Raw genomic sequence first — 25188 nt, forward strand, 5'->3', positions numbered from 1 at the left:
TTATCACAGAAAATTCCATTGGACAGTCTTGCTCAAACATTGATGACTTCAGCCCCATGTTGTGGGGAGTCTTGTGCCCTCATAAAGTACAATATGGTAGATTCTCTTTTGGGTGCCAGGGAGGGGGCAAGACTGAGGCTTTTATGGGACTCCCCAAAGAGCTAGGAGGAAAGGAAATCAGCCAAAGGAGCCTGTAATGTCGTTCCACTTTATAAGGAACTGGATGCATGAAGGGATATGGGTTCACTGAAGATATATGCTGCTTTACTAGGACTGGAATCAGAAATTTTATACTTCAGAAATTTGACTTTGTGCTGTTTGCTATTTGACTACTCTCAAAATTTTCCCTTTGAAAATAACCCATTTTATCTGTTCTATTAGAAAATAAGGAAAAGGGGTTTTGGTCACACTAGGGCCAAAGTTTAAAAGGTAGAGCTGTGACATGCAATAGTAGTAGAGAGACGCAAAAAAGGGAAATCCTAAGGCAAAAGGGGAATTATGAGGGAAAAGAATTGGAAAAGAGACTACTTTTCTTTACCATGCAGAGATTTTCTTTAGAAGAGTAATTTTTCTATTCAAATTTTAGAGAATTTGTTTCTTTTGGTAAAGAATGTATGTGATTTATTATTTAAAAAAAATTTTTTTGAGACACAGTCTCACTCTGTTGCCCGGGCTAGAGCACTGTGGTGTCAGCCTAGCTCACAGCAACCTCAAACTCCTGGGCTCAAGCGATCCTCCTTCCTCAGCCTCCCGAGTAGCTGGGACTACAGACATGCACCACCATGCTTGGTTAATTTTTTCTATATATATTAGTTGGCCAATTAATTTCTTTCTATTTTTAGTAGAGACAGGGTCTCACTCTTGCTCAGGCTGGTTTCAAACTCCTGACCTTGATGATCCGGCTGCCTTGGCCTCCCAGAGTGCTAGGATTACAGGCATGAGCCACTGCGCCTGGTAGGAATGTATGTGATTTCTTATTATAGAGAGAAACATGGTGTAAAATCATGGACTTTGCTCCTAAGGGAACCTTCTTGCCCCACTACTCTCCCATTGTTTTATGATGTTGAGTGTTTTAGTAATGAAACTCCTAAGGTATGTTCTGACTTCAGCTTCAACATATAAATTACATTTGCCTTTTGAGAGCCATCTAAGTTGCAGTCCTTCCAGTGTCATCTTTTATGTTCCCCAAATACTGGGGATCTGTAGTTTGGCCAACTTTTAATTATTCAGAGAAATAGGGGAAGCACAGTTGATTATCAGGATTAATGGTAGTCAATAAGAGCAAACATTTATTGAACATTTATTGTGTGCCAAGCTCTATGCTAAGTGTTCAATGCTTAACATTATATAATTTAATCCTTACAACATTCCAATGATCAATGAACAGTAAGTATTGTTATTTTCATTTTATAAAAAAAGAAAGTGAGACTGTCACATTAAATAATTTATCAGAGATTAGACAACTATTATAGTAAACAGCAGAATCAGGTTTCAAACTCAGGTTTGTCTGACTCTAGAGCATGACACTATTCTGGACATGACTTTTTACATACATTAATACTGTAATTTAAACTAATTAGAACCAATACTAGTATTAGCAATTTCCTATTGACATCAGTTTAAAACGTTTCAACGATTATATAATCATAAACTGAACACATAACAAGATCTTTTCTCACTGTTTTAAGTGGTTCAGAAAAGCTTTAGTTCATTATATTGGTGTGACTTTGCAGGTCTCAGAAAGGGAAGCATTCAATAAGTGAATTTGATGTTTTTCATCTCTTCTGTTTCCTTCCTGTGAGAGTTCCTATGGAGGTGTTAATGAGGATAGTTGACATGGATCAAAGGCAGACAAAACATGAGGGAGAAACTGCTGAAAGGAGCCTGGCTGATGGAATAGAAACCATGAGGAATCCACTTCTGAGTGATTAAAAAGCATCAGCCTAGCTTGTAAAGTCTGAAGTTGAATACTTGTGAGGAAGCTACTCTCCTATTTGTTGATAAGGCGGGAGAAAGTTTCAATTTGTCTTTCTTTTCTTTCCTTTCCTTCTTTTCCTTCCTTCTCAGCAACATAAGAGGGTTTGGGCAGAATTTAAGTTCATGTAGAGGCACAAATCTCTGTGGGTATGAATATGAATCTATATCTTCAAATAGACTGTAAAGCTGTCTGAGGACATTGGTTGTCTTCTTTCTAGAACCTAAGGAAGGCTTTGCTCACCACTAATAATCAACACATTTATTAATGCTGAAGGAGTTTCCAGTCTAGACAAATAAAAAGAGAAAATGAAGGAACATTGTTGTCCACTTGCTATTTTGGGAATTTTGCTTGCATACCTGGGACAGTTCAAAGTTATTAAGAAGCTCAAAATCAAGTACCTGGTTATGTGCGTAAAGACTGCTGGAAAGTGAGGTGAACTAGGTCTAGAAGGTCAGATTCATGTGAAATTAAAAGGACAACCAAAGCTAGAAGGCAGAGCTTTAAAAAAAAAAGTTAAAACGCTAAACATATGTAACTAATCCCAATTTTTAAAACACAAAAGCTCAAACCTTCATTTCAGTTTCTTCTGCAAAATGAGTTGGAGAGGGTAGGGTTGACTCAGGCATGCTCTTGCGGGCCTTTCACCGCTGAAACCCTGGGATATTACACTAGGTTCAAGATGCCAGCTTGGGCGGAGAGAGCTGCTAACTTTGATCATATACTCTATGCATGATATTCGACCGTTATTCTCTTCAATGGCGGGGACAGCATCTGATTCACCTCAGGGGCCCTACAACTTAGCACATCATTGTCACGAGTAAGCTCCAAATAAATGTTTGCAGCGCAGGGCTAGATCTCGAGTTTCCGTTCAGGACCCTGTAGAGAGGTCGAGCTTCCTCCGTCCGGCCCCGCACCACACCCACTCCCCCCACTGACCAAGTCTGAACTGGTGCCTGCGCAGTGATTGGCCGGGGTGATTCTCACTGCGAAGGAACTTGACTGGCTCTAATGATTTCTGACGGACATCTGCAGACAGCGCCCCGAGCAGATTTAGGGCTGGGCTGGTACCAAACCGTGGGGACGCCAAGCACTGCCTCAAAGCAGATCCAAAAAGTTAAATCTTTAAGGACACGTGAGGACCTAAAAGAGGCGGAACCCTCTGGTTGGCTGCGCTGTCCGTTGTGAAACTTCTTCCCCTTCTCTTCGCGCCGTATCGTGTTGCCAGAGCAACTGTGGGCGTCACTAATCAGACCGCGGAAACAGAACAAAGAGTACACGTGTCCAGCTCATTGACCGAGCCATTGCGCAGACGCATTAAGTTTTTCTGGCGTTAAGTTTGTCCAGGCGGTGCAGTCTGCGCCTGTGCATTAGTTGTCCCACGCGCCTTGGCCTGCTTATACGCCTGCGCAAATTGGCACACTGGGGAAGGTGGACGTGGGGCGCAACGGCGCGCATGCGCAAACGCTACATCCGGTGTGGTGGTCGGATCTTCCAGGAGTTTGAAGAGCGCTGGCAAGAGTATTCTGCGTGTAGTCATGTCGGCGTCGGTTGTGTCGGTCATCTCCCGGTTCTTAGAAGAATACTTGAGCTCTACTCCGCAGCGTCTGAAGTTGCTGGATGCGTACCTTCTGTATATACTGCTGACGGGGGCGCTGCAATTCGGTTACTGTCTCCTCGTGGGGACCTTCCCCTTCAACTCTTTTCTCTCGGGCTTCATCTCTTGTGTGGGGAGTTTCATCCTAGCGGGTAATGATGCTATAAGTAATCGCAATAATAATGTGTTACTTGGGTGTGCTGCTTTTGTTCCCATAGTATTCTGTTATATCACACTACCGCCCCGTGAAGTTAGAAGAGCCTGCATTACCTGCTTTTCGTAAATGGGGAAATTGAGGCTCAGAAAGGTTAGGTCATATGCCTAATACCAAACAGCTGTCTAGGAGCTGGAATTAAATGTGTAAAGACACCACTTTCCTGCTGCTGCTCAACCTGGTGAGCCACTGCACTTCGTATTGGTCCCGGGAATACCCTATTCCAGCGTTCACTTAGCTTTAACACAGCTTTAAAGTTGGTAGACTTTTAAGATGAAAAACCCAACTTTGAATCATCTTTCTCACCTTGACCCAATCACTACTAAATTCTGGTGAAATGTTTCCATGACAATGTAAAGAATATAAATATAAGTGCTTTGCTTGTTGAATCTTCCTTTTCTTGATTTTGGCTTTTCGTTGCTCCTACTTATTTCTTCTGGATAAAGCTGTTATTTCACTATCCTGAACTCAATTTTTATTCATAGAATTCTGTTTTAGCTTTATTTTTCTTTCTGATTCCAGGATTTGATAACCTTGTAGACTGCCATATTTAATGAGAACTCTCTTTGTAAATTTTTGCCAAATTCTGACTTTTCTTGCCCTGCAGGGAGTCAATGAATACTGCAAACAGGCTTGACCCATTGAATCTTAACTAATACAGTTTTTAGGTGGCCACCACATGGGCCATTTCTGTCACTGGTATTGCCTGCTGCTTGACTTTGAAAACATGCCAAGATTCATGTTTTCTTTTTGGCGTGATCATCATGGTCAGGCTATCTATTGCATTTTGGGTTGAATATGAGGTATTATGGTAAAAGCTTTGGGAATACATCAGGTATATGTTTGTTTCTTGTCCTCAAGGATTTATAGTCTAGTTGGAGTACAGAGAAAATACAGAATTAGAATTGTCTGGAGACTTCATTTACAGTGGTTCTCTGCTTAAAGTTATAGATCGATAGAATGCTTTTTACACCTTCACATTGCTAGTTCAGGCACACTAGAGATACTTCTACTTCTCAGAATTTAAAATAGGCCTAAGGACCTAATGACTTGTGTATGAGCCTAATTTGGAGTTGGAGATTTAGCTTGTTGATTGGATATTTAATTATCATCTTTGAGTTTTGTGCTAGATGACCAAGACCTCGTCCTCTGTGGCAACATCCTGGCCTTCAGAATGTGTTACCATTATCAGACCAAATACACTATACTCTTTGCTCTACATACTCTCCAGCCTCCCAGTCCCCTATCCTATGTCCTAGCAAATGGCTAAGAATTTTATTGCTGTCCAAGAGAAGAAACCCTAATCAGAAGGAACTTCTGATTAATTTTGTTTGATGTTTTTGTCTCTAGGTCTGGAAGAATAGGAACAGGACAGGCCCTGAAAACTGATTTTAAAGAAAGAAACCTTCTCCATGGAAAAGTCATCCTGACTTTTCAGGGTTAGGAATGACTTCAGGGTTGCATGGAAGATTGTGGTTTGCTGAAGAGTGGGCATGGACTAGAGTTATAGATCATTAGTGTTATAAAGCCAGAAGGTTTTTGAGGAGATGACTTTTGCTTATGCCAAAGTCCTGTTTTTGAGCCTGTTGTGGCTAAAATTGAATTGGCAGACTTCTTTCCCTCCTCTCCAATGGGAACTAGATGGCTTGTCATTGAAGGGAATGCCTAATAAAAGGTATATAAATGGTGGGGTCAACATGGAGGATTGGGATTTCCAAACCTATTAGATAAAGATAATAGGGCTAGAGAAATGAAATGGTTTCAGGACTAGAGAGGATTCATGACAATTCATAGTTGTCAAAGAAGGATATGATTTGCATTTCTTTTGACAGCATTGACCTTACTAAATCCTGCCTCCTCTGCCACTTGTTAGCTTAAATAATCAACTGGAGACTGTTTTTTTTTTTTTTTTTTTTGAGACAGGGTCTCCCTTTGTCACCCTGGCTACAGTGCAGGGACATCATTATAGCTCACTGCAGCCTCAAACTCATGGGCTCAAATGATTCTCCTGCCTCAGCCTCCTGAGTAGCTGGGACTACAGGTGCATGCCACCACGCCTGGCTAATTTTCCTGTGTTTTGTGGAGATGGGGTGGGTCTAGCTCTTGCTCATGCTGGTGTCAAACTTCTGACCTCAAGCAGTCTTCCCTCCTTGGCCTCAGAGTGCTGAGATTATGAACATGGGCCATTGTAACAGGCCTGGAGATTGGTTTTATTTATTTTTTTTATTTTTTATTTTTTTTTTGAGACAGAGTCTCACTTTGTTGCCCAGGCTAGAGTGAGTGTCGTGATGTCAGCCTAGCTCACACTAACCTCAAACTCCTGGGCTTAAGCAATCCTCCTGCCTCAGCCTCCCGAGTAGCTGGGACTACAGGCATGTGCCACCATACCCAGCTGATTTTTTTCTATATATATTAGTTGGCCAATTAATTTCTTTCTATTTATATAGAGACGGAGTCTCGCTCTTGCTCAGGTTGGTTTCGAACTCCTGACCTCCAGCAATCCCCCGCCTCGGCCTCCCAGAGTGCTAAGATTACAGGCGTGAGCCACCACTCCTGGCCTGGAGACTGGTTTTAATGGGAAATTTGGATGCTTATTATTTGTTTTGATTGTTGGGAAAGGAAGCCTTGTACCTATTTATGGTGCTGGGGTTTCTAATTTTTCTGTGGTGTGTTTCCTGTTGGAAGAGAATGGAGGAGGCCGGTTTGGCTGGAGAAGGGGAATTGTAGGAGATACTGTTGAAGGACTAGGTGGTGCTGGGTGCTGGAGCTTTGAATGCCAGGCCAAGGAATTTGGACTTTATTCTGTGGGTAATAGGAAAGCATCTGAAGATTTTTCTTTATTATTATTTTTTTACTTTCAACAACTCTTCATGACTTAAATTTTTCTTTTTTTTTTTTTTAAGAAAGGAAGAGGGCTGGGCACGGTTGCTCACTCCTGTAATTTCAGCACTTCGGAAGGCTGAGGTGGGAGGATCCCTTGAGACCAGAAGTTCCAGACCAGCCTGGGCAACATAGTGAGACCTGTCCTTAAAAAATAAAATTAAAAAAAAATTAGCTGGGCATGGTGGCAGGTACCTGTAGTTCTAGCTACTTAGGAGGCTGAGGCAGGAGCATTGCTTGAGCCCAGGAGTTTGAGGTTACAGGGAGCTATGATTGTGTTCCGGTACTCTAGCCTGGGTGATAGAGTGAGACCCTATCTCAAAACAAAAACAAAAAACCCAGAAAGAAAGAAAGAGACTTAAAATTGATATTGGTATGTAGGATGAATTGGAGGGAAAAGTTCTTTAATCTTCTGTAATTTCTTTTTGACAATTTATTCTCTTTCATTCCCTCTGCATGTATTAATTTAGCATATGCTCTTGAAAGTGGTCTGTTTTCTATTCTCTCATAGCTCGGAGAATTACCCATAGTTTCAAGGAGCCAGAGGTAGTAAATCATCATTGAGATAATATTTTTTTGAATTAACAGAGTGTAGTATATGGAGTTTAAAAGGACCTCAGAGATAGAATACTTTTCTTCTTTCAGATTTCAAATATCCTCAGCAGCTGACTGCTGATCTTGTGGTTAGATATCTGTAGAGGAGGACACCTGTACCTTTTTTGAGTAACATTTCAATGTTGGCAACCCTTTTAGTTTCCTTTTTTTCACCCAACTAAAATCTGTGCTTACTTAAGGTGTTGTGTAGGAGGGGTAAGTGGAAAACATTAAGACTGTCCTTAACATAAGTCTTTGTTCTTCAAATCAGATTTTAAGTCATTTTACAACTTTGGTCTATTCTGTGTATTCTGTTCTCTAATCTATATGAAACAATTCTGGCTTTTTTCCCTCATAGTTTTGTTCTCCCTAGTTTACAAATCTAAAACCAGTTTGAATTTGAAAGACAAGGAGGCCTAATCCAGAGTATTTTCTATCTCATGGAAATTATTTGGCTGTGTAGACTGGGATCCAGCATTTCTTTTGGAAGTTTCCATCAGATTTGTGGGTCCTAATATTATCTCCCATAACTGCTATCTAAGAGATTGGAAGTTTGCCATTCTTGTGTCTGATAGTCCTGTTTCTAAATATCTTTCACACATCCATTGCTACCTCTTCATCCTCAATGTCTCTGGGTCTTAATGTCTTTCATCTAGACTATTGCAATCTTCCTTACTGGCCTTGCAGTCTATGGTTCTCTTTCCAGCCATTTTCTGTATATGCAGGCTTGATTTGACTTGCAAATCTGATTGTGTCACCCCTACATAAAATTTGTGGTTCCCAAAGTAAAATTCAAATTTTTTGCATGACATACAGGCTCTTTCATAATCTGCTTTGTTGCTATCTTCAGTTTCTCTTGCCTCTGCCTCCTCTGTACTTTCTGCTTTAGCATTATTGAGCTACTTGTCATTCTTTGAACATTGTAATGTCTCAAGCTGTTTTACTTCTGCGTGACTGCCTTCAAAATTCCTTCATTTCTTAGACTTCTCAGTTCAAGTACTAGTTCCCTTTGGAACTCTTCCCTGACTCTGCCAGCAGATCTAGGTCTCTCTCCTGTATTATGACTTTCGTGTGTGTGTGTGTGTGTGTGTGTGTGTGTGTGTGTGTGTGTGTGTGAGAGAGAGAGAGAGAGAGAGAGAGAGAGAGAGAGAGAGAGATGTGGCACTGTTCTGTGTTTGTGTGTCAGTCTTCCTTCTGGAAGGTAAGCCCTTGAGGGCAAGGGCTGTCTTTTTCATCTTTGCATCCTCAGTGCTTACCACTGTATGTATTAAATTGTGAGCATGCATATAATAATTTAAGGAATACTGAACAATTATTTTTTTCACTAAAAAAAGTAGATATGATTCTCTTCATCTTCCATCACTGAGTCATAGCAGCTCACCTACTTCTGTACCCATATTCTCTGACTGACTTCTCATTATGGTGGGTGATGTGTCCCTTTCCTGTCAAAGCTCCTTCACTTATGCAGAGGATCCAGTTCTCTCTTGCTCCCTCAGGTACTCACCTTCTGCAATTATCCCTCCATTATGCATCATTAATTTCTCTCTCTCTATTGAATCATTCCCATCATACAAACATGCTGTAATATTGTCCAATTTAAAAAAATTTCATTTGACCCCAGATACTCCTCTAGTTACTATTCCATTTCTTCTCTGTCATCACAGAATTTATTGGAAGAATTGTCTGTTACCGTTTCTCCTTCCATTGTTTATTTAAGCCATTCTTGGTGGTGATGGTCTGTCCTTACCACTTTACTGAAACTACTCTTGCCATGTTGTAACATTACCATTTAACATAATTGGCTGCTTCCTTCTGGGTAAAAGAAAAGCTTTCTTCTCAAAGCTTTTTACAGTATGACAGTCTGCTGCTTGTTCCTTCTAGCCTGACTGGCTTTTCCTTCCTACTGTTTGTGCTGTTGTGTGTCTCTCACTGAGAGCTTGGTTCTAGATCTCTTCACTTTGGCATTTCTTTCCATAGGTGGATTTAAATAACATCTGTATGCCTACAACCACCACATTTATATTTTTAGTTTTGACCTGTCCCCTGAATTCTAAATTAGTAAATCCAATTGCCAATTTGATGTCTGATATATACCTTGAACTTGACATGTCCCAAATTGACCCTTCTTGTGCAATGATCTGCTTCTTAACCAGTTAGTACGTGCTGTCAGTGTTGGTAGAGGTGTTGAATGGAAAAATTTAGGTTTCCTTGGTCTGTTGATTTCTTATCTCCCACATTCATTTCATCAGCAAGCTCTGTCTTCTCCAAAAGATAGCCTATATCTCTTCACTTCTGTCCATTTTTACTACCATTACCCTAGCTCTTTGGCTCCTAAGCAATCAATCCCTTTGCTTCTTTAACACTGCAAACCATTCCCCATGTTGCAGTTCTAGTGGCCTTAAAAAATGTGAATCAGATTATTTTACTCACCTCAGAACCCTGAAATACTGTTCCATTGCACTTAGAACTAAATCCAAACTCTTCCCTGAGGTTGACAAAGCCCCCATAGGATTTGGCCCTTGTCTCCTTCCCCATAATCACTACAGTCTTGCAGTCTGACCTCATTATACCTAGAACATGTCAAGATTGTTCTTACAAATGCTTTGCATCTTTACATGATTGGATCCTTATCTTTCAAATATTGGTCTTAAATAGCATCTTCTGTGATGATTGATTTAAAAAAAGTTTCCCAGTCACTCCTTATTATCTTGTTTTATTTTCTTCATAGCATATATCATGACCTGATAGTTCCTTGTTTGTTTATTATATATTTCTCTCCATTGGAGTGGAAGTTCCTTGAGAGCCACACTCTTGTCTGTCTTGTTTTGTGCCACATTCCCAACACCTGGAACAATGCGTGTCATGTAGTAGATGCTCAGTAAATATTTTGCTGAATGAATGAACATTTAAGGGCATAGATTAAATTAGAATTGCTAAAATGGAACAGGCTGCCTGAGGAGGTAGTGAATTTCCATCTTTGGAAGTGCTCAGAGAGAGACTGAGGGACCATTTGTGGAGGAGCTTTTTGAACAGGCATTCTTTGCCTTTTTTGTTCCAATGCATCTGAGAGATATGACACCCTTATCAGTAACACATGCTCTGAAAAGTTTAATCCTCCATCTGGGGTGGCTTACAAGCTTCTATAAGTGGTGAGTATACTCTGGAAAGCTTCCCAGGTGATTCATGCAGCCTCCCCTAGCTTGCCCACCTCCTGCCACCCCTTGGGCATTTTATTTTTATGCATCAAATGGGGTATTGATCTGGACCTTGGAGGTCCTTTCCATCTCTGTGGGACTCTGATTCTTGTGTTGTCATTGAAATAACCTGGTAATGATAACATCAATTCATTATTTTATCCACCGTCATGGAGAGTTTTTCTTTTGTCCCCTCATATTTCCCCAAAACTATACCACCTGTTTGCCCCCCTAGTAACCAGAAGTAGTTTGGTATCAATTTCCCCAGATTTTTTTCTAGATTCTAACTAAAACAAATGACAAAATAATTATATATATCTTTTTATACACACACACACACACACACACACACACACACACACACACACGTTTTTAAAGAGAAATACGGGTTGGGATAACATTTTGGCTTTTTTTCAGTTAATATAGCTTGGATGACTTTACTGTTAGTATGTACAGAATTTACCTTATTCTTTTGAATAATTGCATGGGATTTCTTTGTATGTCAAAGTGTTATTTAATCCCCTTGATGACATTTGGACTGTTTTAATTTTTTTCAACTTTACAAACATGCTGTTAGAATGTCTTTGTTCCTTAAGATAAATTCCTTTGTCAAAGGTAAAAACATTTTAAATGTTAATGGATATTGCCAGTTGCTCTCCCAAATGGATGAACCAATCTGCCTTGTACAAGCAGGATTTTAATTGGTTGCCCTTGCTTCAGTAAGTGTCCTTCATATTTCAAAGGGTCTGTGTACCAAAAAAATCAGTGGTGCTTCCACGGTGTTTACTGTTTAAGCATAATGAAAACTGTTGCCATGGTGATGGATGCTGGAGAACTAGTCTGATAGTTTTCTGACCTTTGGATTAGATTTCAGTTCATTGCTTTTTCTTGATTAGTGATGGAATTATACTAGCCTGAAGCAAATTTGGGTTTTCTTGAGTAGTGTAATAATTTATCAGACACATAAAGATATTTTGGATGAGTATACTCCTGGAGCTTCCTTTTCTTGTCAGTGGTGACTGTTGCTAAGGTATCAGGTTAGAGTGTGACCTTCTGGATCCTTGAGAGTGGCCTTTTGACTGAATCCAAATTTTACAGAGTAGATCATTTTATTAAAAGGGATGCAGCAGAGAAAGATGAAGCTTTTCTTGCCTCCTTTGGTGCTTAAAAAAGAACAATCTTGCAATCAGAAGGCTGCAGGTTCCCCACCTCTGGTAGACTCTTCAAGGCTATGGAATGTGCAGTGGAAGAGTTCTCTGTCAAGAGTTATTCAGCTTTGATCTCTTGCCTTTTTTGAGACAAATAAGCAGCTGTTAGAACTTTGACATCAAAGATAGTTTATCTACAATTATGAGATCCTCATGGATGAGCATATTGTGTTTATAATTTCTGTTATCCACTATATACATATTCTATTAGAAAATAATTCACATTTTTATAACTTGTCATTCAGTGTAGTCCGTTTTGTTATTGCCTCAGCTACATCCCCATCTAGGTATAATTAGAAACCTTTAATTCAGGACATATGAGAGCTTTGTGGGTTTTTGGTTATATGTATTTTTTCTCTGAGTAAGTTTCTAGTTTTTAGCATAACTCTGAGAAGTCATATTTTTGCATTAATTTTCCTTTAACAAAACAATTAAGAGTACAAAATTTAAGTGTACAGTTTGACAAATTTTTTAATTTACTCATGTAATCACTGTCCAGATGAAAACATAGAACAACAGTGGCTCACGCCTATAATTCCAGCACTTTGGGAGGCCGAGTTGGTAGGATCGCTTGAGCCCAGGAGTTCGAGGTTATAGTCAGCTGTGATCGTACCACTGCATTCCGTCCTGGGTGACAGAGTGAGACCCTGGCTCTTAAAAAAGAAAAAAACATATAGAACATTATCAGCACCATAGAAACCTTGTTGCATCTTCCCTGTCACCCCTCCCCCCATGAAGGATAAAAACCATATCCTGACTTAATTTACCATAGCTTTGTTTTGCCTCATTTTAAGCTTTACATGCATGGAATCATACAGCATGTACTTTTTTTTTTTGAGACAGAGTCTCACTCTGTTGCCTGGACTAGAGTTCCATGGCGTCAGCATAGCTCACAGCAACCTCAAACTCCTGGGCTCAAGCGATCCTTCTGCCTCAGCCTCCTGAGTAGCTGGGACTACAGGAATGCGCCACCATGCCCAGCTAATTTTTTTCTATGTATATTTTCAGTTGGCCAATTAATTTATTTCTATTTTTAGTAGAGACGGAGTCTCACTCTTGCTCAGGCTGGTTTCGTACTCCTGACCTTGAGCTATCCTCCTGCCTTGGCCTCGCAGAGTGCTAGGATTACAGGCGTGAGCCACCATGGCCGGTCCAGCATGTACTTTTAATGTCTTGATTATGTTGCCTAACTTTTTGTGGAATTCATTCATTTTGTGTATAGGAGTTTTTTCATAGCTATATAGTTTTCTATTGTTTGTGTATACTATAATTTATCCATTTTACTTTTGGTAGACTTTTAGATTGTGGGTATCATTGCTTTACGTGCCTTTCAATGTGTGTGCATTCATTTCTGTAGAAGTAGAATTGTTGGGTCATAGGATAATTCATTAGCAGTCATTAGCAGTCGTTTGTTTTATATTTCTAGATAATCATTTTTGTGTTTTGCTTCTTGTACAGTTTGCCTGAGAATACAGATCAACCCACAGAACAAAGCAGATTTCCAAGGCATCTCCCCGGAGCGAGCCTTTGCTGATTTTCTCTTTGCCAGCACCATCCTGCACCTTGTTGTCATGAACTTTGTTGGCTGAATCATTCCCATTTACTTGAGGAGTGGGAGACTGGAAGAATGTAAGTGATGATCATAGCCCTTGTCTGATAATGTTGATTTTAGGAAGAGAAATTGGTTAGGGGTGGTTTTGATCATGGTGGGCAAGGCTCCCTTGCTGATAACATGTTTGCAGAATTTTCTATTGGTCTGCAAAGTGTGCATTAATATCATGATTCATCAGTGCTCCTGCTAATGGTCATTGCCTTTTCTTCTCGCTGTTTTGCAAATCATTAAGATAACAGAAAACGAGTGTTTGCCAGTAGCTAGTGCAATACTTTCTGCACTAATAACTCCATGAAAATAACTCAGATTTTGGAAGGGACATAAATTGTAGATTTTGCCTTTAGATTTGTTCTTTAATTTTTTTCTGATTTTGATTTCAGATGACTTTAAATGCCATTGTCCTCATAGTACCCACTATAGAACACTTATACCTGATAGGTATCCAGTTATGTTGAACGAATGACTATAGCCATTTGCTAATATGTGTCCTAAAGTAGAATTAAGAGGGGGAATTAGATTAACTTGGGAGAAGACTGTAAAATATCAGGCGAGATGCTGTTTGGTTCATTTGCCGTTTTTTTCTTTTTTAAAAAATTATTTAGATCTTTGTAGTGACTTGGAATGCCATTTTGTCTTTTATTAGTAGTAGAACTCTTTTTTCCCCCCAAACTCTTATATAGAATCCTGGTATATAAAACAGAAGTAGAGTTGGAGTTGTTTTGATGGACAAAAGTCAAAAAGCACTCTCAGCTTGGCCTCTCCTTCATGTGTGGTATGCCTTCCCCTCCATCCCTCCCTAACCAAGCAGACTCTCCCTTCTTGAGTTAGCTGTACCTTCTTGAGTTCAGCTAAAGCTCTAATAAGTATATGGGTGTTTTCCAAACTGTATGTCAACACTGTTACTTTATGTATAAGAAAATAAAGTTCCCAAACAATCCAGTGGCCTTCCCTGGCCACATAGTTAAGTGTTTACAGGGCAGTGCCTTAGTCTGGTGGTGCTCTTGGCCTAGTGCTCTAATACCCTATGTAGCTTACTGATGAATGCGTGTGCTCTTTTGTTTGCTTTTGCTTTACAAAATTTAATGTTGCTGTTACTGGGTGGTGGAGAAAAGAGAACCTTAGGAAATATTATCCTTCTTCGGGAAGAATATCCTAGGACCAACCTCTTCCTGTCACCATGTGGAAAGCTATCATTTTTGGTGCTAATCAGTAGAAATCTAGTACAAGAGGTGGAGCACCTATGTGTAATGTGCATGCAGTAGTGTGACAATGACTGTACTTCATTTTCTGACCTGAATTAGTCATTTACTTATAATATGTTACATAAATCTTTTTCTTTGATACTGCCTCAAAAAAAGTTCTTTTAGTTTGGGTAAGATTTCATTTTTGGTAATGGTAAGTTGACAGAGTAGTTTATTTCAGTAAAATGTTTGGGAACCACTTTATTCTATTATTTTAAAACACTTTAACTCCTTGGTAATCTGATTAAGACTTGCATTGCCCTCCCTATGTGCCAGTCAGTGTTTTGTTACTGGGAATATAAATAAAAGTAAAATGTGGCACCTGCCTTCCAGAAGTGAACAATCTAGTAGGGGAGAAGATGTTTAAACATAACGGTTAAAATACAGTACAATTAGAACCTCACTAAAGAGCAGAACCAAATACTGTGAGAGTCCAGAAAAGGGACTGGACTCTGCCTTCTTGAGTGCAAGTAGAAAACTGACCTATCAACATTACTTTATGCTTGCATATAAGAGTAACTCTTGGGCTTTTTGATAGAGACTTCTGGAAAGGTCATAAATCTTCTGATTGTCTTTGTCAAGATTTCTGAAGACTTTTTTTCTAGATGAATCATGAGTATACTTAGGAAGGGGACAGAGCAAACATTTCAAGGATGTTTTCTAGGCTCAGGGAGATACCAAATCATGGAAAATTATTTCCTAGGGCTGTCATGATTGGAGGAAGACTCTGCTGCAGAGAGCTTAGTATTTCAAAATGATGACAAAAACAGAGAGAAAAGAGCAGGCTCAGCAGAAACTGTGTACTATAGACCATATTAACAACCTAGGACCACCTGTTAAGCTGGGAATTATGGGCCCCAGGTACAGCAAAATCTTCAGTCCCAGATTGCAATGTTAAATCATTCTATAGAGAATATGTTTATAGAAAAATCCTTCTCTTTGGTGGAATTGCTCAGAGCATTTTTCTTAGAGATCCTTCATTTGACGTATATTACACTGTCCTGCTCTCAGGTTTTTTTTTTAAATCATACATTTTTTTTTGCCCCTTTTATGTGCTTCTAACTCAGCTATATATACAGTGTACCAAAGCACTTTAAAAATGCTTCCAAATGAGTTCTCAGTATTTATACCAACTTAGGAAGTGGAACAAAACAGATTAAACATTTTTCATATTTTCCAACTGAGAGTTTGGTATTAAAAAAATAAACGTTTATAATGTAACTGATCTTGCATAAATTTGTGGGTGACATTCGAAACCAGCAGCTACTCTGAAAAAGGCAGATCAAAAGAAAATGGCATTAAGTTAAATCGATATATTTAAAGGGAAGTAAGGAAGTTAACAGATAGAGAGTGCTCACTGTGTGCTATGCTTTAAGTGCTTTTCATTGCATATCTCATTTTGTTTTCAAAATAACTCATGATGGGCTAGGTGTGGTGGTGTGCCTGTGATCCCAGCTGTAGGAAAGTCGTTTGAGGCAGGAGTTAGACGCAGGCGTCCTCAAACTACGGCCTGCGGGCCACATGTGGCGTGCTGAGGACATTTATCTGGCCCACCGGGTGTTTTTGCTACCGCTGCCTGTCCTGCTTATCAGCCCACTCCTCTGGGCCCCACAGTGAGCACGTGTGGAATGTGCGCCACACTCTCCAAAGGCCCTCCAATGGTCTGAGGGACAGTGAACTGGCCCCTGTTTAAAAAATTTGAGGACCCCTGATTAGAGGCTGCAGTGGACTGTGATGGCGCCTGTGAATAACCACTGTGCTCCATCTTGGGCATCAGAGTGAGACCCCATCTCTTAAAACAAACAAAAAAAACTTCTTGAGGATAGGTTTGCTATTCCCATTTATGGATGAGGAACTGCAGTTGTGAGAGAGCCTTGCTAGAAATCTTATAACTAATAAGTCTGATAATCTAGTCTGACTTCAGAAAACAACTATTTTTATAACCCCTTTTTGCTCACAGCTGTTTATTATACAATATTTGTCAATTGTAGAGTTAAATAAATTTAGAAAGATACCACAAGTGTTTTATCCCCTGTCCTCACCTTACTACTTTCCTTTCTTTGCTTTTATTATGATAATAAATGACAAAAAGGCATAGGTAATAATATAACAAACACTCATGTAGCCACCATCTGGAATTAACAGATTTTGAATGGATTAAACATTATAGATTCAGTTGAAGTTCGCTTTTTTTTTTAGAGCCCTTACAAGAAGGGATGAAGTTCGCTTTGAATCCTTTCTTAGTCCTAAGTCCTTCCCTGTCCCATAATGTTTGAAACTTTTCAAGGCAATTTAATTCAACCAAGACTAATATAAGACCTAGATCTATTATTACAGCCTTTTCTAATTTCAGACTTTGTGATCTCCTGAAAACATGTCCAAACAAAGATGGCAGTTTGAGAAACCCTGTGATAAAAGTTAGCTGCTCTATTAGATGGCAATACTAGTTATGAGTAGCTATCCAGGTGGTCAAGAAAGATTCAATATTTATATTATAAAAATGAACATATAAAAGTAAAAATACTCGTAGTGAGCTTCTGAGCCCCAGGAATCTGTGCATGCATGAAATGATTAATTTTTGGTATTTGGCAGTACATTTTAAATGCATGCATGGCACTCATGGATTTGAATACTCAGTGGATTTGAGCATTTAAAATTTTATATCCTTTCTGTAATTATTTCCTGTTTTGTCTTTCCATGTTTCTTTGTGAAATTCTTTACAAAAAATATCATCCTCTCAGGTGTTCTGAAGGGTAATGAGAAAAAGAGGGATAGAGCTACATTGGGTCACAGTTTTGGAATCAAAGTTTCAGATGAATTGGGTCCTAGATCAGAAGGAAAGATGAACTGGGCACAAAGGGACAAACTCAAGCTTAGAAGTGTGCTCAGCTCCCAGGGAGATTATTTGCACAATGCTTGTGCTAAAGGCTTGTTAGTGTTTTGTTTTTATAATGGGGACCATTCTCCCACAGGTCTTTAAAAATTCATAGTGTTTAATCCTAGCTGAAGCAAGAGGGCTAGAGGGCTGAGAAGAACATCTTAGACTCTGAGTAGCAATACTGTTTGCAAACATGCTATTGGGTTGGCTTTTTGAATTCATCAGTTAAAGTATAGTAATCGAGAAAATTACCTCTGGAAGGGGATCTAAATGTTATTCTTTGGGCTCTGCTGCCACCTATTGGATTGTATAATACATTTCATGTGCTGCGAGAATGTGCTACAACATACAAGAACGTTGGGTTTGGGGGAAGAAACCACTGATGTCTTTATGATACAACCTAGTTTCTTTCCAGTCATAGGAGGGCAGCAGAGGTCTGAGTGGGTTTAGATGCTGGATTGTGGGGGTGCTTTACATTCTGACCAGAAGTGGGCATTGTTGAGTTAGGAACAAAAGAGCGTGGGGCCCTGAAACCAAAGGTTTTGTTACATAGGGGAAGACCAACTATGTACTCGTAGACCCTCAGATTTCCCCTTTGTTTTGTTTTTTAATCTTGTCAGTTCGAGAGCTCCCTTTTTGGTTTGTTCTAGACCTTTCATTACTCTTAACAGTGACCTTCCACCAGCAATTATCTTTAATTTTTTTGTTCATTGGGGGCCTATTTTGTTTTTATTTCATTTTCTCTTTAACATTTCTACCTTATATTGAATTAGGTCCAGTCACCAAATAAGTTCTTTAAAAGGGAACTGTCCTAAATCTGTAGAAAATCTTCTGGGGTAGGCACAGCATAACTTTTTCCAACTCATTTCTCCCTGATTGGAAGACAAGATTAATTCTTTACTTATTCTTAAAACCTTGCATGTGCTTATTCTATTTGCTAAACCCCCCCTACTAATTGCTGACTCTAATTGGTGATTGAACTCTGTTTTGTATTTGGTCCCTTCATCAAAAGAAAAAAAAAAGAATGTCAGGTAGATTTGTGTTTATAAATTTCATTGCTGCCTTAACTCCTGCCTTATTTTTTCTATCCTTCTACCTCAGGTTACTCCTACTCCAAGTCATCCCCACTTGGAATTTCTGTGGATCCTCATTTGGGCTTTTTTTTTTTCTCTTCAATTGTTGCTTTTTATTCATATTCTCAGATTTCCATTATCCATTGACAGGAGGTAGAAAGTTACAGATGTGACTGTTTATAACAAAATGTATGATATTTGTATAAGGCTTATTACAAAATTAAACAACATTTGTAAAATGTTTTACAGTTATCACATTACCAGGCTTACAGGATTCACATACATTCCCCATTTACTTTTATATACATTAACTCATATGATCCTTACCACCTACCCTGTGATGGAGGTAGACAAATAATAGTATTCCCATTTTATACCTTAGGTCATTAAACCTTGGTGAAATTACCAAGTTGGCTTGTCCAGTCCCTGGAACTAATAAGTGACCAAGTGAGAACTTGATAACAGACATTTGAACTCCAAACTTTTATATTTCTTCCTCTCTATTATGTTTAGGACTTTAAAGTGATGACTATATACATCTTCCTGTTAGAAGGTTTTTATTATAAATATTAAACTAGCTTTCTTTTTTAAATGGGATAAATTTAGGAGAGGTTGGTAAGAAAGGATGAAGACAGGCTATCTGAAATGTTTTTGCAAATTTGGCCATCCATAATGTGGTCCAGGAGAAATGGAGGAGAATGCAGATTAGGAGACCTGACTTTATGGAGGGTGACCCTGGACCAGTGCTGTCCAATAGAACTTTCTGCAATGTGGAAATGTTCTGGGTCTGCACTGCCCAATATGGTAACCACTGGCCACATGTGGTTATTGAACATTTGAAATGTGGCTAAGTGACCCAGGAACTGAATTTTAAATTTTATTTAATTTTAACTAAGTTTAAATAGTCACCTCTAGTTCATGGCTATGTTATTGGAAAGCACAGCTCTGGACAAATTTGTCAAAACTATCAGGTTACAGTTTTCTCATCTCTATAATGAGAGGATTACACTAGCTGATCTTTAAAGTTTCTTTCATGTTTTAGAATTTCATATGATCTTTGCCTTCTAAAATTATAATGATTCAAATTGAGCTCTGAATCTAGAATTTCTGCAGAATGGACTGTGATTCACATTATTTCTAATTTCAGTTTTAATTGGGCAACCAGGATCCAGGATGAGATGGATTCAAAGGAAAGTCAGTATTCGAGAATATCTGCCTACTTCTAGTATCTGAATAGAGACGGTGCTGGAGAAGAATACAGATTCCAAATAGAAATGACCCTGTCTGGCATTATCTTTTCTATCTATGCAGAGAATAATTATTTTTAACAGTTTTTTGTATTGTGCCTTGCTTTCTTTTAAGATGATTAGAACGGACTGATCACATGGAGCTATCTTTTCTGCATGGGTAAAATAGACTGGAGAAGTCATGCTAACTTTTCTCAGTAGGTGTCTTCCATTTTACATGTCTTGATATCAGGGGAGGAGATTTATTAGTCTGTTTCCTGAGACCTTTATGCCCTGGTTAACAGTTAAAATCATTCTACTGAGCTGTTCAATAGTCCAATTTTGTGAGCAAATATTTCAAAGAATCTTAGAATCTCTGCTTTTAGAATAATGTCTAGTAAATATATCTGCCTTAAGGGAGTAGATCTTTGTAAATAGGATTTTCTGAAAACCACTATCAAAGAGTCTTTTAACTCTCATGGGTCATTTTTGCCTTCAACAAGACTAGCCTTGACGTCTTAGATTTAAATGTTTTTATATCATAAAATCTCAAAACTTAACTTTTGTTCTAAACTAGGATTTCTTTTATAATTCTTTAAGTGTCAAGGTTTTGTTCACTGAAAATGGCCTTGTGCTGTAGTCCTCTCTCACGTTGGCCCTTAGAATTGGTGTGTTATATCAGTGCATAGTCTATTACTAGAGAGTTTGCTTTAAGAAAGTTGATGAAATGAATAGGTGAGTTTTAATAGGTCTGTTCGTGTTTAACACTGTGAACACTTTTTTGCTGTTACTGCTCTTTTATATTATACATTTCTCACAATTTCACTGATACAGGAATGTTCTGCAATTATATGGCATTTCTCTCAATACCATCATTAGTAAAGTAAAAGCATTCTGGCTAAAAGTCTAAAACTTTACCTTCAAGCTCTGATGCTAGACTCTCCAGGCCATTTGAACCAACTTTTTACCTACTGGAGTAGTCCAGTTATTTTGAAAGGTAGTATTTCTCAACCTTTTTCAAGTCATGGCACACATAGAAGATTATAGTATTTTTAGGCACCCTGTGGGAAAAATTGGCTGCTCGTGGCTAGAGACTTTGGAGTCCCTAGGGCCAAGAGGTCAATTTCTGGCCATACCCATGTTAGAATCAGCTGGGTGGGAAGCTCTACTCTGAGAGACTAGAAAGGAAGCCTGCATCTTTTGGGGAGTCAATTCCATCTGGCTCTAGCAGCAATGTAGCCACTTATTTTGGAGTTATTGTTCATTTTCTCCTTGCTTGTGTGTGTGTGTGTGTGTGTGGAGAGAGAGAGTGTCTTGCTTTGTTGCCTAGGCTATAGTGCAGTGGTACAATAATAATTCATTATACATTTGAACTCGTGGGCTTAAACAGTCCTCCCAAGTAGCTGAGACTACAGGCTTGCACCACTGCACTGGCTAATTTTTAAATTTTTTTGTAGAGAGAGGGTCTCACAGTGTTGCCCAGGCTGGTCTTGAACTCCTGGTCTCAAGCAGTCCCCCCACCTTGATCTTCCAGAGTGCTGGGATTACAGGTGTGAGCATGGCCAACTATATTTTAAAATAAAAACTAAATTATTTCTTTTATTTTGGTCCTTTGTGAAATCTGAGATTAGGAATTTTTCTCTACTCTTTTTTTTTTTTTTTTTTAAGAGACAGTATCTCACTCTGTCATTTAGGCTGAGTTCAGCGGTGCAGTAATAGCTCACTATAACCTCTGACTCTTGGGCTCAGATGATCCTCCTGCTTCAGCCTCCTGAGTAGCTGGGGCCACTGGGCCCAGCTGATTTTTTGTTTGTTTAATTTTTTGTAGAGACAGGGTTTCACTGTGTTGCCCAGGCTGGTCCTGAAGCTACTTTCTTTCTTGAATCTTTCCTTCCCCTATCTTCCTCTTTCTCTAAACTGGAAATCCATGCTCTAAAAGCCTTTTAAATCCAGAAGAGCTCTTTATGGTAAACTGCAACCTTCTCACCTCAAAGAATTTGTAGTCTAGGGAGGTAAAAGTGACTTATGTAAAAGCCATGCAGCTAATGAACAACAGAGCTGGAGTTAAAACCCATGTCTCCCAGTTCCTAGTCAGTTTTGCCTTCGTGTGCCTGGAATTCATGTTTGAACATTTATTTTTCTGGATACTATGCCCATAAAATGTTCTGTGAAATACATTTGCTTCATTCTTGTTGTTCTAGTCTGGTTTAAATACTGTCCTGAGTTTAGGAGCCCCTGAGCTGTCTTGTGAGTTAGAATATGGATTGAAGGATTTGAGGCCCCATCTGTAGTATCATAAGACATTTTACCTTTCTGCTTCTTTGTTTTAGGTTCGCTTTTGATTTTCCTGGATAAGAGTTGTTGAGACGGCAGCTGGTTGGACATGTGGATTTTCTTCAGATTTGTTCTTACTACCGACTCTGATTTGGTATGCAAGTGGAAAGCCCAGAGAAGTTCCCTTGCTCTGAGTCAGAACAACTATGTAATGAATGTTTATTAACCTGACCTCTGTGTTTCATTAAGTGTAACCTTTTGCCTTCCAAATTAAAAAACTCCATGCCACTCCTCTCTATACCTCTGGCTCTGTTTCTTGTTTTTATTCTTTATTGGTATCAAAATCCTTTTTACCCCATTCAGTCCTCTGTGCTAAGCTCTTTTTGGGTCGGTAACTTGCAACTGTGAACCTAACTTCTTGTTTTCATTAAGTGTATTTGAAATTCCTGACAAAAGGCAGTGCAGACAACCCTGGGAAATGGCAGTCCTTTGTCTTTTCCCTGGAGCAGGTAATCATTTACTAATCCTTTGATTGTTACAGGTGCTTCCGCTCTTATGCCACAATGCATTCCTGGAACTGCATCGTTAAGCACTTTGTTAGAAATTGAACTGTGTGCTTCCACATTTGTATCTGTTTTAACATGCTTTAGTGGTAAAAAGCGAAATATGTATCTCTTAGGCAATGTAAGCAGAGTGCAAAAAAAGGGGGTTGTATGTATGTGTTGATTTATAAGATACAGTATTCTCCAAAGCACCTTCACACATACTCTCTTATTCTTGGCAATTATCTCAGGGATTCCAGTTCTCATTAGATAGGTGAAGAAATCGAAGCTCAGATTTATGACTTCCTTAGATTAGAGCTCATGACAAAGCTTGGGTAGGACATAGGTCTGTTAGGCATATTTATGTGCACCATGCTAGCAGCCCTATTTCCATCTTGGGTGCTATAGAGTTGCCATACATGGGAAACAAGCTGTGTTGAGAATTTCACTATTTAAATTTAGCTGGCTACTGAGATGATGAGTTGTGAAGTTCCCCAACTTGGCTGCACATTAGCATCACCTGGAGAATTTTAAAACAAACTCCCAATGCCCAGGTCATACCCCACACCAATTAAATAAAAATCTTTGAGGGTGGCATCTGTAGTGTTCAAGCTACTGGATGATTTCAGTGTGCAGCCAAATTGAAGAAGCATGGCCCTGGATTCTTACTAGTCAAAATGTAGTCACTGACTAGCGGTATTCACATCACCTAGGAGCTTATTTGAAAAGGAGACTCCAGGCCACACCCCAAACCTGCTGAAGCAGAATCTTTATTTTAACAAGGTCCCCAGGTGATTTGTGTGCACATTAAAGTTTGAAAAGCTGTGAGCTGGAGCAGGGGTTGTCAAATTATGGTGTAGCTCACAATTACCTGGGCACCTGGTAAAAAGCCTCTTTTCTTTATTAGCTCTCTGCCTGATACTAAAATTTGAGGACAGTTTTAGCTCAGGAGTCAGTAACCTTTTTCTTAAACAAATGGGCATACCGTGTTTCCTTGAAAATAAGACAGGGTCTTATATTTATTTTTCCTCAAGAAGACACCCTTGGGCTTATTTTCAGGGGATGTGTTATTTTCCCCTCAAAGCCTCAGCTTGCAGCACGCACAGGATGGCCTGGACCCGACAGGGGGAGCCGACCTTGTTGGTGGGGCTGCCCGCATCTTTCCGGTCACCTCTGTGATAGTACCTGTCATGATGGGGCAGATGAGAAGGGCTGCTCACGCGCCGCTCCGCGACGAATGCATGAGTTGTGCAGATACACTGCATGGCCATGCCCATCACTAGGTCTTATTTTCAGGGTAGGGCTTATATTGTGCAAATGCTTAGAGCTCCTGCTAGGGCTTATTTTATAGTTTTTTCGGGGAAACACAGTAGCTATGTTCCAATATTACTTTATTTACAAAAACTGGTTGTTGGTACGTGGGTCATGGTATGCCACTCCTAAGGGGTACTCGTTTACCAAGATTATGACCAGTTTAATTTGCTTTAAGAAATACACAAATGTCATAGAACTTTATCAGGAGGATTCTGGATTTTTAGCCTAGATTGGAGAAATGGGTATTTTGGTGGTTTTTTTTGGATACAGGATCTCACTCTTGCCTGGGCTAGAGTTCAGCGGCATCATCATAGCTCTTTGCAACCCCAAACTCCTGGCCTCAAGCAGTCTTTTTGCTTCCCAAGTAGCTGGGACTACAGGTACATACCACCATGTTTGGCTAATTTTTCTGGTGTTTTGTAGAGATTATCTTGCTATGTTGCTCAGGCTGGTCTAGAACTACTGGCCTCAAGCAATCCACCCGCCTTGGCCTTCTAAATTGTTAGGATTACAGGTAAGAGCAATTGTCAGCCTTGGCCTTCTAAATTGCTAGGATTACAGGTGGGAGCCATTGTGCCTGGCCAGAAATGGGTATTTTTTTTTTTTTTTTTTTTTTTTTGAGACAGTCTCGCTTGTTGCCCAGGCTAGAGTGAGTGCCGTGGCGTCAGCCTAGCTCACAGCAACCTCAAACTCCTGGGCTCAAGCAATCCTACTGCCTCAGCCTCCCAAGTAGCTGGGACTACAGGCACGCGCCACCATGCCCGACTAATTTTATATATATATATTAGTTGGCCAATTAATTTCTTTCTATTTTTATAGTAGAGATAGGGTCTTGCTCAGGCTGGTTTTGAACTCCTGACCTTGAGCAATCCGCCCGCCTCGGCCTCCCAGAGTGCTAGGATTACAAGCGTGAGCCACCACGCCCAGCCCAGAAATGGGTATTTTGAATAAGAAGAGCATCTGAACTTTAATAAGACAAATGGGCTGAAAACTGGGAATAATAGCAATAATTTTATCAAGGAAAACATTACAGTTTCAGAGCCTTTAATATACAGGTTTTAATTTTTCACTGCAATCTTGAGATGCATGGGACAAATACTAAATTCCTATTTATCAGATTAGCTATTGTCTCAGAGGTTGTGATTTACCCAAATCAGTTAGCATCAATGGGAAACATTCATCTTTGCTGTGTCTTTTCAGCATTTGCAGTAGGGCTAAAACCTATAGACTGCTTTTGATGTCTTGGGTTTAGATTTAGTTAAAGGTTCATTATAGATGACTCATTTGTTTTTAGGCTTCTGTGGACTTGCTTTACAGTTCTCAACTCATATGTACACAAGAATTAGCTGGACCTGTGAATAGCCAC

General features: G+C 39.4%; 1 protein-coding gene across 1 annotated transcript; it reads left to right on the top strand.

Annotated features, from left to right (window-relative positions):
* The first annotated feature begins 3409 nt into the window (after positions 1 to 3409).
* DAD1 (defender against cell death 1) lies at positions 3410 to 22264 on the top strand. The gene is made up of 3 exons (XM_012752792.2): positions 3410 to 3724; positions 13121 to 13291; positions 22023 to 22264. Exons 1-2 carry the CDS (start codon positions 3514 to 3516, stop codon positions 13249 to 13251), a joined length of 342 nt encoding a protein of 113 aa, XP_012608246.1. The 5' UTR covers positions 3410 to 3513; the 3' UTR covers positions 13252 to 13291; positions 22023 to 22264.
* Positions 22265 to 25188: the final 2924 nt, after the last annotated feature.

This window comes from Microcebus murinus, chromosome 6 (genome assembly GCF_040939455.1).
Source record: "Microcebus murinus isolate Inina chromosome 6, M.murinus_Inina_mat1.0, whole genome shotgun sequence".
Lineage (NCBI taxonomy): Eukaryota > Metazoa > Chordata > Mammalia > Primates > Cheirogaleidae > Microcebus > Microcebus murinus.